This window comes from Strix uralensis, chromosome 5 (assembly GCF_047716275.1).
Source record: "Strix uralensis isolate ZFMK-TIS-50842 chromosome 5, bStrUra1, whole genome shotgun sequence".
Taxonomy (NCBI): Eukaryota; Metazoa; Chordata; class Aves; order Strigiformes; family Strigidae; genus Strix; species Strix uralensis.
In genome coordinates, this window is record NC_133976.1 from 13,785,504 (window position 1) to 13,801,817 (window position 16,314).

General features: G+C 37.2%; 1 protein-coding gene across 3 annotated transcripts in view; it reads left to right on the plus strand.

Annotated features, from left to right (window-relative positions):
- Positions 1-16,314, plus strand: part of GSAP (gamma-secretase activating protein) — a 48,100-nt gene that overhangs the window by 6,089 nt on the left and 25,697 nt on the right. For 2 of the 3 annotated variants that reach the window (XR_012629128.1, XM_074869897.1), the window contains exons 3-13: positions 2,078-2,134; positions 2,847-2,916; positions 3,334-3,390; positions 3,523-3,611; positions 4,009-4,078; positions 5,109-5,155; positions 6,433-6,537; positions 7,475-7,534; positions 8,198-8,241; positions 9,734-9,819; positions 14,336-14,413. Coding sequence is in view for 2 of the 3 variants with exons in the window: in XM_074869897.1 (XP_074725998.1) it covers positions 2,078-2,134; positions 2,847-2,916; positions 3,334-3,390; positions 3,523-3,611; positions 4,009-4,078; positions 5,109-5,155; positions 6,433-6,537; positions 7,475-7,534; positions 8,198-8,241; positions 9,734-9,819; positions 14,336-14,413 (763 nt within the window). In the remaining variant the exon portion in view is untranslated. The remainder of the gene's footprint in view (positions 1-2,077; positions 2,135-2,846; positions 2,917-3,333; positions 3,391-3,522; positions 3,612-4,008; positions 4,079-5,108; positions 5,156-6,432; positions 6,538-7,474; positions 7,535-8,197; positions 8,242-9,733; positions 9,820-14,335; positions 14,414-16,314) is intronic. The other variant, XM_074869898.1, reaches the window with a different exon arrangement.

Below are 16,314 nucleotides of genomic sequence, written 5' to 3' on the forward strand. Positions count from 1 at the left end.
TCTGTTGACAATGTATGGGTATAGTTCTGTGGTTCTGGAGATTTCTGCAAACCTTTTAAGAGGAGTATCCTTTCATATTCACATAGAAGAAAAAAGAGTCTTGGTGTATGCATCTTAGCGAATGGCAAGTAGTTTTAGGCCCCAATTTGACACTTCTTTTAAATGTTTACAAACTTGTTCTGAAATGTAAGTATTCTGTGTGCTTTGCTATTCTGTTCAACTAATTACATCATCACACTGGAAAGCTTACCTGAGGAAAACAGACTCCTTTTAGTGTCTGCAGTTAGTCCTGTTTCCTTAAACTTACATTGGAGAAAACACAATGTAATTACAGCTTCTAACAAACTACAGATTTTACTGAATTGTTAAGGCAGTTTAACATCTATTTTTCTTTCTCTCTCTCTCCCACCTTCATGATAAACTATTTATAACTAACGAGCTGCCACTTTTGCAAGACACAGCTATATGTCTGTCAGCCTTTCCTGTTGGTTTTAGAGCAGCAAACTTCAATTGTGACATTGTCAGTGACGATAGTGCACAAACAAAGATGTAAACTAAACTGAGCTGCCCTGGCTTGTTTCCTAATAGATACAAATAGAAAACAACATTCATCTTGCTAAGTGTAAGAAAATCAAGTGCATTCTGCATGAAATCAGGAGAAGGTGGAGAATGAGCTTTATTTTCAAAGCTTATTTTAGAGTATTACATTGTACTGTAGTTTTGACAGTGTCTGTCTTTTATGACATTGATAGTTGGTGTAAAGGAAGATGTTTTTAACAAGTGAATTCTAGTGTCAGTGCTTGTGTTTTGCAATTCAATACAAGAATCTTTAGAGTAAACATGAAAACAAGTGTCTTGGCTTACGTGCAGATAGGAACACTGATGTAGTTCTGTTACCAGTCTTGTATATTTTTCAGTAGCTAAGTACAGAAGCTGTTAGCATTTCAGACACACTTGGAAAGAACGGTCATTTGTGAAAGCACTTGCTTAACTTTAAATTAGGAGGCCTGAAGCCTGTATCTTAATATAAAGACATTTTGTTTTCCTTGTTTAAGTCAGAAGTCAAAGACTTTTGTCATTGCCACAACAATAATGAGACACTCAGAAGCAGACCCCTTAGGAAGAGAATACTCAGGCTTTTGTTTTAACTTCACAAAGCAAGATGCTGTAACTTCGTAAATAACCACAGATTTCTCCCCTCTCCCCCCAAGCTGTAGTTAAAACAATGATGATCACTGTTTGAGTACAAGCCTATGTGGCTGCATTTCATTTCAACAGTTTAGCAATTCAGTGCCTATACCTTAGAGTACATTAATGGACTTCAGCTTGATTTGATATACAATATATGCTGCCAAGCAGAATTTATTTTACCTTTTTTAAAAATATGTTGAAAATTTAAAGCATGGTAAAAATTACCAAGAAGAAAAGTTTTGATTTGTATAGTCTTAGAAGTGCCCCAAACAAAACCATTGTATGTTATTATCAATAAGCTAGAAAGGATGTGTATTATGTTTCTTTTCAAAGGCAGCAGGCTAATGGTGTCATCTGAGCTTGTGAAATGTATTTAGCCTTCAAACAATCATTTCCTAAGGCAGAGCTGAAATCCTTTCTCCAGCCTGCAGCCAGGTCACTGAAAGATGTGTTTGGTGATGTTTGATGCTTCTGTGCTCCACCGAGTTGGTGAAGTTTGGAATACCAGCCTTAAATCTTCCAGGGGCCATAGCATCCCCTTTCATTCTTGTACAGACATCTCTCTTCCTGCCCCTACTGCCTATAACTAAAACCACTTTAGAACTGAAGTGAGAGAGGCGCTTGGCTTATGCAATGCCTTGTGGACTGTGGATTGGCCACATCTCAGCCTTATCCCATATGTTGGTTTTAAAAGGAAAAAAAAAAAATCTCCTTCTTGCCTAGCTTTCTTGGAATTAGATAATTAACTGCTTGTTTATAGGACAGGGAAGTGTGTGGGGATGTGTGTCAAGGGGTGGGGGAGAGGAGAGGGAGGGAGGAAAAAAACCCCCAGTGTTTAACTTTGTATATATTTACACTGCCGGTGCTAATTTGTTTTCATCCATAGGGAAATCAGAGAAATACTCACATTGGATCGTACGATCTTCAAACTAAACAAAATGAGGTGAGAGTAATACCAGGCTTTTCCCTGGTGAAGACAGTGCTGTAGTGTTTCAGATTTTGATGCTTTGCAACATGGTATGTTACGTCCTTAAGGAGTATACGCTTGTTTGAAACAAAAGAGAGACCAGAGAAGGTATTTGAATGATGCTGTGTAGTATTAAGATGCAGAACATTTCAGAATATCTGAATGACTTGGGAGTACTAAAGCATCATGTCTGCAATCTTTCTTTCTGAACAACCAATTCACGCCCTTTCTGCTTCTCTTCACACTGAATAAGTGTGCTAAGAAGTGAATGTTTTGGAGTTTAGTTGTTATATGTGCATCCTCAGTCTCTTTGGTGCTACAGTTTGTAAGAAATTATTCTAAAACTGAATGTAGTGCAATTCAGTGGCTGGAATCATGATAACAGGCCTTTGCAGGTGTGTCCATAACAGTATGAAATGGGTGAAATTTCGTATTTACATAAAGGTCTGCTGTGCTGCTCTAGTGGGAATATGCTGCTCAAAAGAACCAGTAAGAAACAAACAAATGAGAAAAAGGAGAAGTGATGCAATTCAGGCTTGAAATATGGTTCTTCTGGCTGTGAAATGATTTGCTTTAAAAATAAAAATGGTGTACTGGTCAGCAGTGTTTTCCTAAGGAGGAGTAATTAGATGGTTTTCTTTATATAGTTAAAAAAATAATTTATTAGCATTAATGTGTTTCTCTATAGCATCTCTATATGTTTGAGAGGGATCTACGCATAATCAGTTGTTCAGTCAACAACGAAAGGACATTATTGGGTAAATATGTGTTTTATCATTAAATTTTTTTGTGTCACGGTAAAGATGATGTAGTTTAGTAGGATGATACATTTGTGTCTAGAATTACTTAAATCTATTTTGACCCATATGTTGCCCGTAGCAGTTTATGTATTTCAGTGGATCCATCACCAAATAATCTAGGTAACAACATAAAGAGACAGCTCTAACAATATTGTGTTTTATTAAAAGAAAAATCTGAGACACACTGACGCTTTGTTCACTTCCCCCTCCTGCATTTATACATGCCTCCTACATCTAGAAGAGCTTCTGTTGTTCCTTTAACGTAAATGTTTTTGGTAAAAAAAATTCTGATGCTTGCTGTTCAAGAATGTTTAATGAGATTAATATCAAATATGCATGCTCACTGTGGTTGTGTTTTTTGGTTTTTTTCTTTAGCTGTCAGCTTCCGTCAATATACAGAGGAAGCAAGAGTAAGTCGGCTATTACAGTCAGGTACTACAAGTGGATTGTTTTAATACAGTTAGAAATACTGTACCCTTTTGCTTTTTTCCCCATGTAATTTCTGTTTAGAAAACAAAATTGTGTATAAAAACAAATGTTATCTAAAATGTGTTCTTTTTGCAGTATCCAAGTATTTAACGTTGCTAATTGAAATTCAACCCATTAATAATGTGAGAGTCCTAAAGGCTGTGGACAGCTGTGTTCGAGTACAGGTAAATTATTCAACTAATCTATATATAAGCCTTTTTAATTCACTGTGCTAGAGAGAAAAAGTGGTTGACTGCAGAAATATCTGGTGTTATCTTGCAACTGTTACAGTGTGCCCATGTTTCTTCATAGGACAAAAAACTGACAAACTTCATAAAATGTTTGATGTAGAATATTTTTCTGACATGAAGGCTACTTTTTTCTCTTCAATCCCCTGAAGCTTGCAATTATAGTGATTGGTGACTATTAGTCTTTAATAATAGCTATTTTTATTAATTAAATATCATTAGCCTGCCTGTCTTCATTTAAAAATATGTAAATATCCAGCTAAAAAACCCATTTTAGATAAGTGTTCTAAACTGCTTTGGTTATTTATTTACTTTTGTGAAACTTTCTGTATAGTTTCTTTATCCAGTTGAAGACAGAAATACTTCTACAGAAAGTCGCCTCTTGCTAGTTTCAGAAGATAAATGTGAGTTCATATTTTGAAAATACATTGTAATTCTTTTACTTTAAAATGATCATTATAGATTATATTTTTGGTAGACTTTTATTAAAAAACAGAAAAAAAGGTGTGTCTTTCAAAAACTGTAATTTAGTGGGAATTTTTCAATGTTAGCAGAAGGGCCAGCTTTGACTGCAATTATTTGCTTAGTTCATGCATTAATCAGTTATCTCTATGTCTGAAAAAGCTAAAATAGGCTTTTATAGCTGCCTATATAAATTCAGGGCAGATCAGTTGACTATAAGACATGGATTGTGGTTTAATGCGTGACAAGTGGGAAAAGAATAGGACAATAGTTCCTTGGATTCGGGTAACTTTGCATGCTCAGCCTAATCTAATGGGAGGGAATGGACAGAGGTGGACACTTGGAAAAAGCTGTTTATCCCTCTTGTCTTTCAGTCTTATTATAGACTGAGATTACTTTTCCCATCTTTTTGGAGAGGCCCATCTTCTCTGCTAAGCTAGACACCAACCTTCAGGTAGCTGGACTTCCACATAGTGCTGTGAACTGTATCACAAACATTTGTAACATCTGCTGGGTGAATCCTGCACCCTTCCCACCAGCAAGCTACCAAAAACTTTTAGGAGTTTTGTGTGGGAAAGGACTGTGAGGTGGTATTCACTCTATGAAGTGAAACAGGGCTAGGGTTTAGTCTCAGGCACAGGCAGGCAGCTCTGCATGCTCTTTCTTTGTAAGTCTGCTCCTTGGCTTGGTTTGGCATATTTCAGTTAGCGCTTCTTGTGACGGTGCTGTGCTGATGTGGGCAGAGAACTGTTTCCATGAGGTGGTTTGGCTGAGGCCACCCTCGGCTCAGGAAGGGAAGAGAGTACAGGTCTCTGCAGAGGCACCTGTGTTCAGATTTCCTCTTACACCGAGTTGAACTTTCCTGGCCCTAATGTGTTTTTATAACATTCTAAGAGGTGAGATTGTTTAATAAGCTGCATAAAAGCATATAAAAATGTATGTTTCTAATTATTTTTTTTATATGTTTTAAAGATATTGAACAATTTGACATTCGTGTTGTTGCAGAAGAACACAAAGTGGTAAGACTTGAAAAATCTTGGGTTTTGAGGTGTTTTGCTTTAACTGAAAATTTAACTATCTGTAATTATAGCTGGTTTTGTAGTTTTATGCATAAGCAACACAGAGTATGTTAAAGAAAGTACTGATAGTATGGCAACTTATGCAGCTAACCGCAAAGCTGAAAAACCTGTATACCATGTAATTTATGAGGAAAGTTTCTTATTGTTTTTTTGTTTGTTGCTGAATGCTTCCATTGAAGTTGGGAGTAAACATAGTGTATGTGTGTGTGTATATATATATATAAAAACCATTTAAAGTATTTGCAGAATCACCTTCCTAACTTTGCCTTTTGGGAGTCTGTGTGTCCCAGTAAAGCATTCATTTAAAAAACAAGTAAACAAACGAAAGACATAAAACTTAGATACACTCCAAGTACTGTGAATGTTCCAATCTCTTTTTCCCCTCATCTCTTTTTCCTGTTTTCAAAATGAATTCGTCTTCAAGAGATTGTGAATGTTTTGCTTAAACTACTTATTATTAATAAACATACATCTAATACAGTAAAGAATTGTGTCACAAAAGCCGATGTTTCACTTTATGGAGACAAATGCGCTCTTGGAAGGAAAAAGTCCTGATTTTCAGTCACTTTGAAGTCTTTCGTGGTTTTCTCAGTTTATCATTGCTTTTAAAGCAGGTGGGTTTTATATACTAGATTACAGTACTGGAGCCAAGACTAAGAGTGTCATCAGAAAAACCAGATCAATCTGATGTCCTTCTAACAAACAGATTTGTTTTGGTTGACATGAAACCTCCCTACATCTTTCAAGAGTGCACTTATACAATGCCAACAGTTTTCCACAATTCTAGCCCTTTCCCTACTGCCAGTACTCTACATCATGTAGCTGCGAGTTTGGGCAGAAATCCCTTTTGTAGCTAACACATCTTCCTTCAATAGTTAATGTAGCTGGGTTCTCCTCTCCTTCTCTGTGATGAAGAGTGCAGTCTGTTTTTCTTTGTTCACTTTGAGCAGCTTGAGTGGTGAATTTCTTGCAAGCAAGGAAATCTCAAAATATTTGGTAGTAGGTGTACCCTGAAAACTCTGCTTCTGATCTCTTTAAACTGAGCACCTTGCACATGACAGAAGTGGACTTCGTACAGCTGACAAGTGGCATATTCCCTCCAAGCACTTCAGTATTTGCGCCTTTTCTGTCATTGCTTTTCTCTTTGAAGCCCAGGCTGTGTGCAATTGTTACAGATCTTTATTTGATGACTTCTAATGTTCTTTGTTTCCTTTTAGGTGATTCAAAACTCAGGTCAGCTTCCAAGAGCCAGAGTTGCAGATGATCTCATTTGGGCACAATGGGATATGATGGAACAAAGGCTCTTCTACATTGTTCCAAAGGTAAGATGAAAGTCATTCTAGTAGTTTTGTTCCTGCCTGTCTCATGACAGTAAAATTTTGAGTGTGTGGGGTAATAATAGTGTGAATTTGGTTTTCATTATAGTAGTCTGTCTTGTTCCTGCCTCAAATAAAACTAAAGCAAAGGCCAGACTTGCCTTAACTGGTATTTGTGCATAGTAAATTGCAAGAAGACTGGTGGTCTCAGTGCTTTCTATAAAAAAGGGTGGGTTTGTTAGTCTTTGACTTTAGAAAGGTCTTTTATTCAAAAGGATCTAAATCTACCAAAAAACATTGTGACTATAATGCCTCTTCTAGAAAATTCACATCTAGAAAGTTATGTTGTACACAGACTTACTGAGTGACTAAATGAGGGCAGGTTCTTGGCTAGAAATGCTGAAACTCTTTGGGTTTTTCTGTTTTGACTGAGGGACTATTTGCACTTGATGTATTCTACATAAGTGAAAATTGATTTTTCTTAACTCTTCTTAGCCACCAAAAATATACGAGTGTTAGGAAATAACAGGAAGTGAACTGTGATGGAGAAATGTATTCCTGTTTTTGTTTCTGAGATAACCTTTCTGAACTGACCAAAATAAGGTACAGTTCCTTTTGCCATATAGGTAGTTATGGAAAACGTTTTTTTAAGTTTCTAGAATGTGTGTGTGTGTGTGACATGTAATGTTGTGCTTCAAGTGGGAGCCCACGCAATTATAGATGATTGGCAGATAATGATCTGGGACAGGAAGGAAGCATGTCATAGTGCTATTGTGGGGGGTTATATGTGGTTTTTAAAGTCATCTTTTGTCCCCTAACTTCTGCATATCTGTTAGCAAAGCGGGTTGAGTATGTAGAGTGCTGTGGAGTATCCAGTCACTTTTCAGTCTATATGACATGCTTTTTATTTTATCAGTTACAAACCACGTCCTCTTAATTCCAGGAATCAAGGAGTACGTTAAAATGTGTCCAGTTTTATCCTGATGAAAATTTTAACTCAATAGTAAGTCATTAGTGTTTTATTATACAATGGTTTTTAGTTGGATTAATTATGTGTTCCAGACACTGATAGGGAAGTCTATTTCAGTGTCTTTTATTATTGGAACTTTTGCAGAGGAAAACTGGGTTTTGTTTTTCTGTTTCTTTTTTTCTTGCTACATTCTTTCCAAGAATATATTCAGTCAGTTTCAGGTGGTGCCACAGTAAGGTAACTTAAGTGGAAATGCACAAATTTTGATCTTCATGACATTATACTAATCTTACACTCAAGTATTGAAAAGCAGGGTTATCAAATGCACTAGACAAAGAAACCACGTACTAATTTTGTGTCAGTTTTAAGCGAGACAGGAAAATCTGTTGTGGCCAAAATACAGAGAACATAAAAATTACAGGTGTTGAACATGTAAATGTTACTAGGCTTTTGTCCCAGTGGATGAAATCTGCTCTAATGCAGGATGCAGGGGGTTAAATAGCTTGCAAATTCTTCTCTTTTTCTTTTTTGTTTTAAAGAGTCTATTACTTGGTTTTGGGGGTGATTAGAGGAGGATAAATAAACTTTGCTAAAATGTTGAATCTGGTGAAATGTGAGTTCAACACATTTTACTGGGCTGAAATACTAATCATAGAGTAGTAACTTCACTAAACTGTTTTCATTTTTGGTTAACAGCTGGAATCACACCTGGATATTTCTGTAAATGACACACAATTAAAGTAAGGCGTTTTTATGTTTTGTTTTGCTTTTCTTGTAATATATTGGGTAATGTTTTACAAACCTAAGTAAAATTTGTATCTGAACCACAGTGTCTGTTTGCAGTTGCCCACATGGTACTAGAACATAAGAATAATATGAACACTGTGTCCAAATGTTCAGTTTCTCTCATTTTCATCGGGGTCAGCTGTAAAATGTAACTTAATCCTTGACTGCTTTTTGGTGCCATTTAAAAAAATTATTTGTCTGAAGAGCTAGCTATAGGTTAAATGATCCTTCCTCTGAGTATTCGGTACCTATTTTAAATTAATTTCTTTTAATCTTGGGCATGTTGTAGTAGTGATGTCAAAATTCCTGTGAAGGGAAGCTCTCCATTTTTAATTGCTGTTACATGTTTTACTGGGCAGTTAACCAGACCAGTAGCTACTTTTTATAGCCTATGAGACACTGCCTGTACTCTTTTCTCCTCCAGCATGCTATTTCCAGGCAACCTACCCTTTCAAAGGCTAAGATTCATCTGATTCTATCTATGTCTACCGTGCACATGACTGCATCTGAGCTTGTCTTCTTAAGGCTCTCTTTTAATTGAAGAAAAACTAGTCAGGATGGTCTGACTTGTCATAATTCATCTCATTCTCATCTGTCTTCAATCAGTTGAATTTACATTCCAAAAGGGCCTGTTTCTCTTTGTGACCAAAAAGGGAGGCCAAAGCTACTAGATCAGATACCAATAACTGAAGGTAGTTGAGTTCCACCCTGCCCAAACTGTGACTCTCAGAATGTCTCAGTGCTGTGCAGAAGGCTCAGTGTGGTGCTGCCGCACATGCAGGATGCCCTAAAAGGGCAGTATGTCCTCTTGCAGTTAGTACCGAAAAAATCCCTTACAGGATCAAAATCCTGTCTGGAAAAAAAAAAAAAAAACAACCAAAAAAAAGCCAAAGCAGACTGACTGCAATCTTCTGTTGCATGTTCTGCATGGCAAAAATAGGACTTGTAAATTTCAAAGATACCTAAACCATTAAAGCACAGGCAGCACAAGACTGAAAAAGAATGTCATGGTGTAACAAATTCCATGTGAGTGTGTTTTTTGTGCTTTCTTTTTCAAGTATTTCCTCTGAAATTAGTGTGCCTAACTGCAGATTAAAATGTAGCTTTACAGACATAAGAATGGTAGAGTTAGGCTGCAAAGCCTTTGAGTTCTCAGGTATGATGAATGTTTGGATTTTCAGTACTTCATCAGAACTTGCTTTCACTTCAAAGTGTAGGAGTGGTTGGACAATGCTGCAGTAAGTGAATATGAAGTTTGCAGGTGTAATCAAAATTGTTGGTTTTTGATAACCATGCAGTCTTGGGATGCTGATTTTTAACAATATTGAGTGGGTTTGTTAAAGCCTAATTTAACTTGCATTAGAGACTGTTCTCATGATCTTTGTGTTGTGATGATTCACTGTGGATGAAGAAGTGATTTATTTAGTGATTTTTCTTTGCTCATAGACTTGTGAATTTTGGATATGATTACTGTCAAGACCAAGATGTTGCATCTAAATCTTTGAATCTTCAGGTTTTTACAAGTAAAGCAGGTAATGAATAAATATAATATTATTGAAATTATCTCCCCTAGTAATTATCATGCAGTGTAAATGTAATTGATTACTAAATTTCTTCATAAGATGCTATATATATTTTTGTATTTTTTGTGTGTGTTTTTTGTATGAGTGTGAGATTTTTATTCCGTCAGAATATACTTGACAGGTAATTGAGGAGAGGGAGAAGGCAACTGTGCCCTGTTTTTCTTCAGTTTTTACCCTCTGAAAGCTGCATTCCAAGTTGAGTTGAAGAGTACCTAGAGTTTTATATATCAACACCAACACTAAAACAGTCACCCAGAAATTTTCTGGTAGCCTAACTTCAGAGAACTGGTATTATGTACTCATATGGTGAAATATCTCGGTCTAAGCACACTGTCGCATTTTCTGCTAGTTCAGAACACAGGTGGTACCACAGCATGGTTGTGTATTACATTAGAGTAATTTAATGTTAAAACTGACCAAAAATGTGTTAGAAAGTAAATTCAGGGAGGGTTTTGGCTACACCTGTTGTCTGGGTATCTAACATAGTATATAAGTGGGTTACAGATTGGACACAGATGTGCAGTACAGATTCTGAGAGCTTCATATTGCTGTTAATATGTGATACTTAGAAGGTCCAAGTACATGATACTAAACTTAGTATGTGATACTTAAGGGTTTAGTGTATATATATATATGATTCTTTAAACTTAAACCTAAAGTGTTCTTTAAACCCTTAGGATTTAGGAGTCTCCCTGCACCCTAATGCCATGAGCTTTTTCTCTGATTAAAAACTGGTCTCAAGAGGCATCTGTTCATCACAGATGCTTACATTTTCAGCTTCTAAATTAGACCATTCCACCAAGCAGAGATGGTGTCTGGTTAACCTTTCAATAGTCTACAGAGTTGTATAAGGATATGACGTGTTGGAGAAGTGGCTTTACATCTCACTTCTTAAGGCGTGCTGTATGCACACGGGCGAATTGCTGAGGTTGTCAGTTAATGTTGAAATGACCGTTAATGTGAATCAAGTGAAACATGGTTTCCTTACATGGATTTTTTGCTTACCAAGGCAGACAGCACACTTACAAAGATTAAAGGGGAGGAATTAGAAATAAGAGAAAGCCAAATTTCTATCTACCAAATGTAAATTAGGCTACTTTTTCTGTCTTAGCAACACAGACTATTTCTTATACAAACAGCCTGTCCAATAAAGGAAAATGTAATTGATTTGTATAGATATATATAAATATATATATATGTTTCCTTTTAAACCTATACTTCTCTACAGTTTGTTCGGATTGAAGCACCTCTTTTTAGTTTAGGATGAAAGTCACTCTTCCTCCAACAAGACTGTTGTTTGGTTACTCTGAAGTAAAATGTTCTTTTCCATCTGGCGACACAGTATTTAAATTCTGTATGGAACCTTTCACGAGCACTTTTCACTGCGCTTAATGTAAAACACATAATTTGACAATTACACTTATTAAGTGAGATCATTGTATGTGGCTTTTCGTTGAATGTTGTTTGAAATTGAGGATTACTTTGCACAACCCATTTTGAGTAACTAACAGTTTGAAACAAATGGTTTTGGCTCTGAGACCATATCTTGTTGTCAAGGGACACTGTGGGTAATCACACTAAAGTTCCCTTTTGTGATTCTTGTTTGTTGTGATTTACAAAACTGGACTGCAGGCTCTTTGGGGCGCAGACTATGCCTTCTGTGGAACTACTAGCATGCTTCAAATATTAATGCTGATATCCATATTTGTACCATTCGGACATTTCTGGCAAAAAATAATTGGCATAACTTCAAAATGGAATATTCCATGCAATTTCGCATTTAATAAAACTGTTACTGGCTACTGTCAATCTGAACTCTGAATGAAATCACTCTTCCTTTCTCAAACTTCCGCAGTAGAAGAAAAGTAGCCCTGTTCCTTATACACAGCACAAACAAAATGTCTCCACATAAAAACCACTATGTACTTCTAGATTAGCTGAGATCAAGCAGCTCTAGTCTCAGAATTAACTTTGTATATCTAGAATTCAGTGGTTATTTAAACAACACTGGGCTGTTAGGTTTTCTTTTCGTGCTTTAGAAGTACTTTAGAGTTAAATTTGCTCGGTATTAAAAAAAATGCAGGCACTAATATGACATAAACCCTGGATTACTGTCACCTAACTTTACCTGCCTAGCGGTTAAGCATGTGGACTATTATAGAGAGAAACAGGCATCTCCAGAGGATGATTGCTTCTATCCACATTTCTTCATTACCTGTATAGGAGTTTAAATGAGAGATGTTTGGATGGCTGAAGTTACGTGAGGCAAGTCACTCCTAAGCTAGTACAACTAGACAAAATGCCCTGGTGCAGTGTTGTATTTGAATTGTGACACTTGGATGGCATGTTGAGATGTTGGTACAGCCTTACATCTTATGCTTCTGCATGAACAGAAATGAGGAATTTGAAGTTAAAATTTCCTAGGGAAAACTTCATGTCTTCGCAGGTGACTCTTAGAATTTCAGTGGTATGATGTTTATTTATCAAGTGGCAGAGTTGTAATTGTTGTTTCCCTAATTCTGCTGTATGAGTAGAACTTAATTTTTAAATGCTTCCTTTTTTTTTTTTACTTTATTGTGGTTAAGTTCTCTTTTCCCTTTTATTTCTGAAAAGATGAGAGTCTATCCAAATATAACTTCATGTGAGTCTTCACACCTCATGGCATTTAGCTACAGCTCTCACTGTTTGCAGATGATCTTGAAGTTAATAGTGTAGAAGACCTGGTTCTGCCTTTTCATGAAACACCATATAGGTGCAATAGGATAACAAGCTTGCCCTGCATCAGCACAACCCAGGTCTAATTTGCAGAGAGCAGTGGTAAGGGTAGCCTTATATTCTCAGTCGCTGGCTGTTCTAATGGGATTCCCAAGATGGTATTGGATGTAACATTGCTTGGACACTTGCTGATCTGAGACTGTCCTGTTTCTATCTGTATTAATGAAGCCCTGTTTGATATTTTCTGTTGTTTGTAGTTCAGTTTGTTGATATTTGGACCAGTATCCTAGAGTTGAAAGATGCATGTGCTATTACTAGTCCCCCATAGCCACTGTTTTTGTGATCAGCTTGCATATATTACTCACTGACAGTTCAATCTGAACAGACTCGCTTGCATGTTTCGCAATTTATGGAACAGTGTATACACTAGCCTCCAGCATACAAGAAAGAAATTTGCAGTGTTGAAAGGGAGCTGTTGATAATAAAACAGCATTGTGGGTTGCTGGAGCTTTTCCAGTCTTCCTCATGAGTCCTGATGCTGCTACTTTAAAAATTATGCATACTCTGAAAGATGCCAAGTGCTCTGGCAAAATGCCCTGTCTGTTGTCTAAATGACTCAAATATCTAAGCAAAACTGTACCAAACAATATTCAATCAGCTAAGAATAAGCAGGAAAAAAAATTGCATCCCAGAAGAAAGTATTTACCTTCCCCAGAAGCATGAAGTGCCTCAGCCATATCTGTATCACAGCTATGGTACAGCCTTGTGCTCTGAAGTATGAGGCATTTAATCAAGTAAAATATCTTGGTAGCTATTCTTTTTTTGTGCTTTGTGTTTTTCCATACTGTGCCTTCTTCTGTATAACTTGTATACCTAAACCTCTATGTTTTTACAGAACAGTATCTGTATTAGTATTACCCTTCTTTGTTTTCTTTTAAGTGATAAACTTTAAATATAAAGATAAAAGGTGAATGGTCATAATTGTGGCCCAGCTTTCCCAGCTGTATTGGGATAATGTGGTTTGGAAGCTGTTTTTAACATGAATGCCAAAGCAGCTTGCCAAAGCATCAGAGTAAGTGGATTAAAAGTTTTTTGTAAGAGATGGAGGGAGGGCTACCATCCAGTGGAGTCAAAACAGTATCAGTCTGATTTAGAATTAGGCTGGGAGGGGGGAGCATTCCTGCACAGGGTACCTTGGCTGAAATAAGCTTGTGCCAAGGACTGACTTCTCTCCTAAAAAAGGAAGTAATGGCTCTTTGGGCTGGAAAGGGGAGAAGTGACTATCATTTCTAGGGTCCAAAAGCTCCAGTAGTGTATCAAGCTGCTGCCAATATGAAATCACTTAGAAAGCAAACAAACTGTATTTTACTATGTTGTTCTGTGCATATTTGACACTCCCTGAACAGAAAATATCTAGAGATTGAGGCAGTCTGTGGAGAGAAAGGCTTGATTAGTTTTCTGGCTGCAAGCATGATTTCTACTGGGAAGGGCTAAAAATGTACTTCTAAAAAGAACTGGCCACGTCAGAACCCAGGTTTCCATTATGCCATATTGTTCTCTCCTGGTTTGTGTTTTGCTAGGTAAATGGTGGTTAGGATGTGTAATATATGTTTCTGTAATGTTTACCTTTTTTGAGAGATTATTTTTAGTTTCTAATTAGAAACAGTCTTGCTTTAGTTCTGTGCAGTGTAAAGATGTCTAGGTATTCAGGTGGACAAGTAAATTGTCTTTTCCTTTTTTGTCTTTTTAGGAGGCTTGTGTGTATGTTGTAGTCTAGCCTCTGATATTCCTGATGAAATAATGTACTCCATATATTTTTTGCATAAAGGTAAGATTAACCTGTTAAGTTATGCTTTATTTTGGAGAATGTCACTTGGCTTAAAGAGTCACAGAATGCCTTGCAAAGCAAATAACTACCAAAGTCTGCAGACAAACTACTGTGGCTGGTGTTTAAAGGCAGCAGCTGCCTTCAGCTGCAAAGTTGACTTTCCTGCTGTAGACTTCCTGCCCAATGCTGAACGAGTAGCTTCAAACCAGTGACCTCGTGAGTGGCTATTAATTTGGTCCCTTATTTCTAGCCAGACTTTCCGGCATGCTGAGCACCAACATCAATGAAATCTGTGGGAGCTTGCAGGTGTGTTGTCTTTATGCCATAAGGCATTTATGTGGGAAATAGAGCCAACAGCTCTTAGCTTGAATGTCTGTTTAGAGTTCCAGTTCAACATGTCATTTTCACAGCAAGAGGTACAACACCCACTGACTGTAAGAATAGTTGCTATCTAAGTGGTGCTCTAGCTCTTAATTTTAAGACTTTTTTTTCTTGAAAGGCATAAAGAACGTTGTTTTATTCTGATCAGAATAAAACTTGTCATTAGCAGGATTTTTCTCATTTGATACACGGAGGAGATAGGCGAATTATTTTTCAGTTGTGAAGCTGCATAGTAGGGAGTAACCGTGTTCAAGTGAACAACATACCTCTGTTTTAAGTGTTTGCTTCCTTGTGTCAGGAAACTTTTCATATGTTGGAATTGCACTAATGTTGCTTTGCTGCTGGAACATTGTGGGATTGAATGAACTGCATTTTTGTGTTCTTGAAGGCATTAGCAAATTGGAAAAGTCCATTCAGGGTGTGGTAGCACTCTGCATTGTACTGCTATGAAGGGCTGATTTCCCCAGATGTACTTGATGTGTAGCTGAAGGGTGGTTGCACTGCTTGGAGCCAGCCATGGCCCTTGTACATCCCCATCTGTACCAGGAAGAAACAGAGGGTAAATATGGTGACATTGACCAGCTGCATCTGAAATGACCTCCAAGGAAAGGAGTTGTTTGGTGCAGAGCTGTTTGTGGATTCATGTAAGATTCATCAGTCGTACGAGAGAATTTTAAGACTGGTCCTGAGGTGACCCACAGAAGCAGTGGTATATCAGGTCCATAAGCCACATTTTGGAGACATATAAGGAGTTCAGTCTGTGCTGCAGCATCTGTAAACTTGGAAGGAAGCTTCCCATCCCCTGTTAAAGCAGTCACTTGATGTAGCATAAACACTAAAGTTGTGATGTTGCAGGTATATTCTGCAGTGATGGCATTAGCTTGTTTGTATTTGCATTGGTATGTAACAGGGTGGTGATCATGGGTATACTGACTCATTGCAAGCAAACTTCAGTCAGTATCTTGTGTGAAAAACTATTTCTTTTAGACACGCCTTCATTGATCGTGTTGCTCTTGATCTTGAAGGTCTCATTTTTCTTTTTTTGCAGCATAGATAAAGCATATCTCAATGCTAGGGTCGAGAATCAAAGTCCTAGATGAGTGGCTGAAGCATGGCTCGTGATCTGCTTTTTTTCCTTGGTGGTCCTGTAAACTGTGGATTTATCATCTTATCTTGAATTTTCATGCACTATTAAGTAGCATCCTGATCATGACACCATTCAGCATTTAGATTATTACAGCAGGGACATTTGGACACCTGTCATTGTCTCCTTAGTTATTTTAATCTTCAGCTTCTCTCAGAGATTGAGGAAGTTTGAGGGCTCTGTGTCATTTTTACTGGATGTCAGAAGAAGTATGGTGCAAGTGTAGAATAAAATAACAGCTGTGCTGATGCAAAGCTCATGCAAACACAGCATGTCTGAAATTAGCCTGTGTTTAAACAGAGCTGAACTAAATTACAGCAATAGGGCATGGAGATAAACAAAATGAAAATTCTTTAAAGCAGTTGAAAGGTCACCA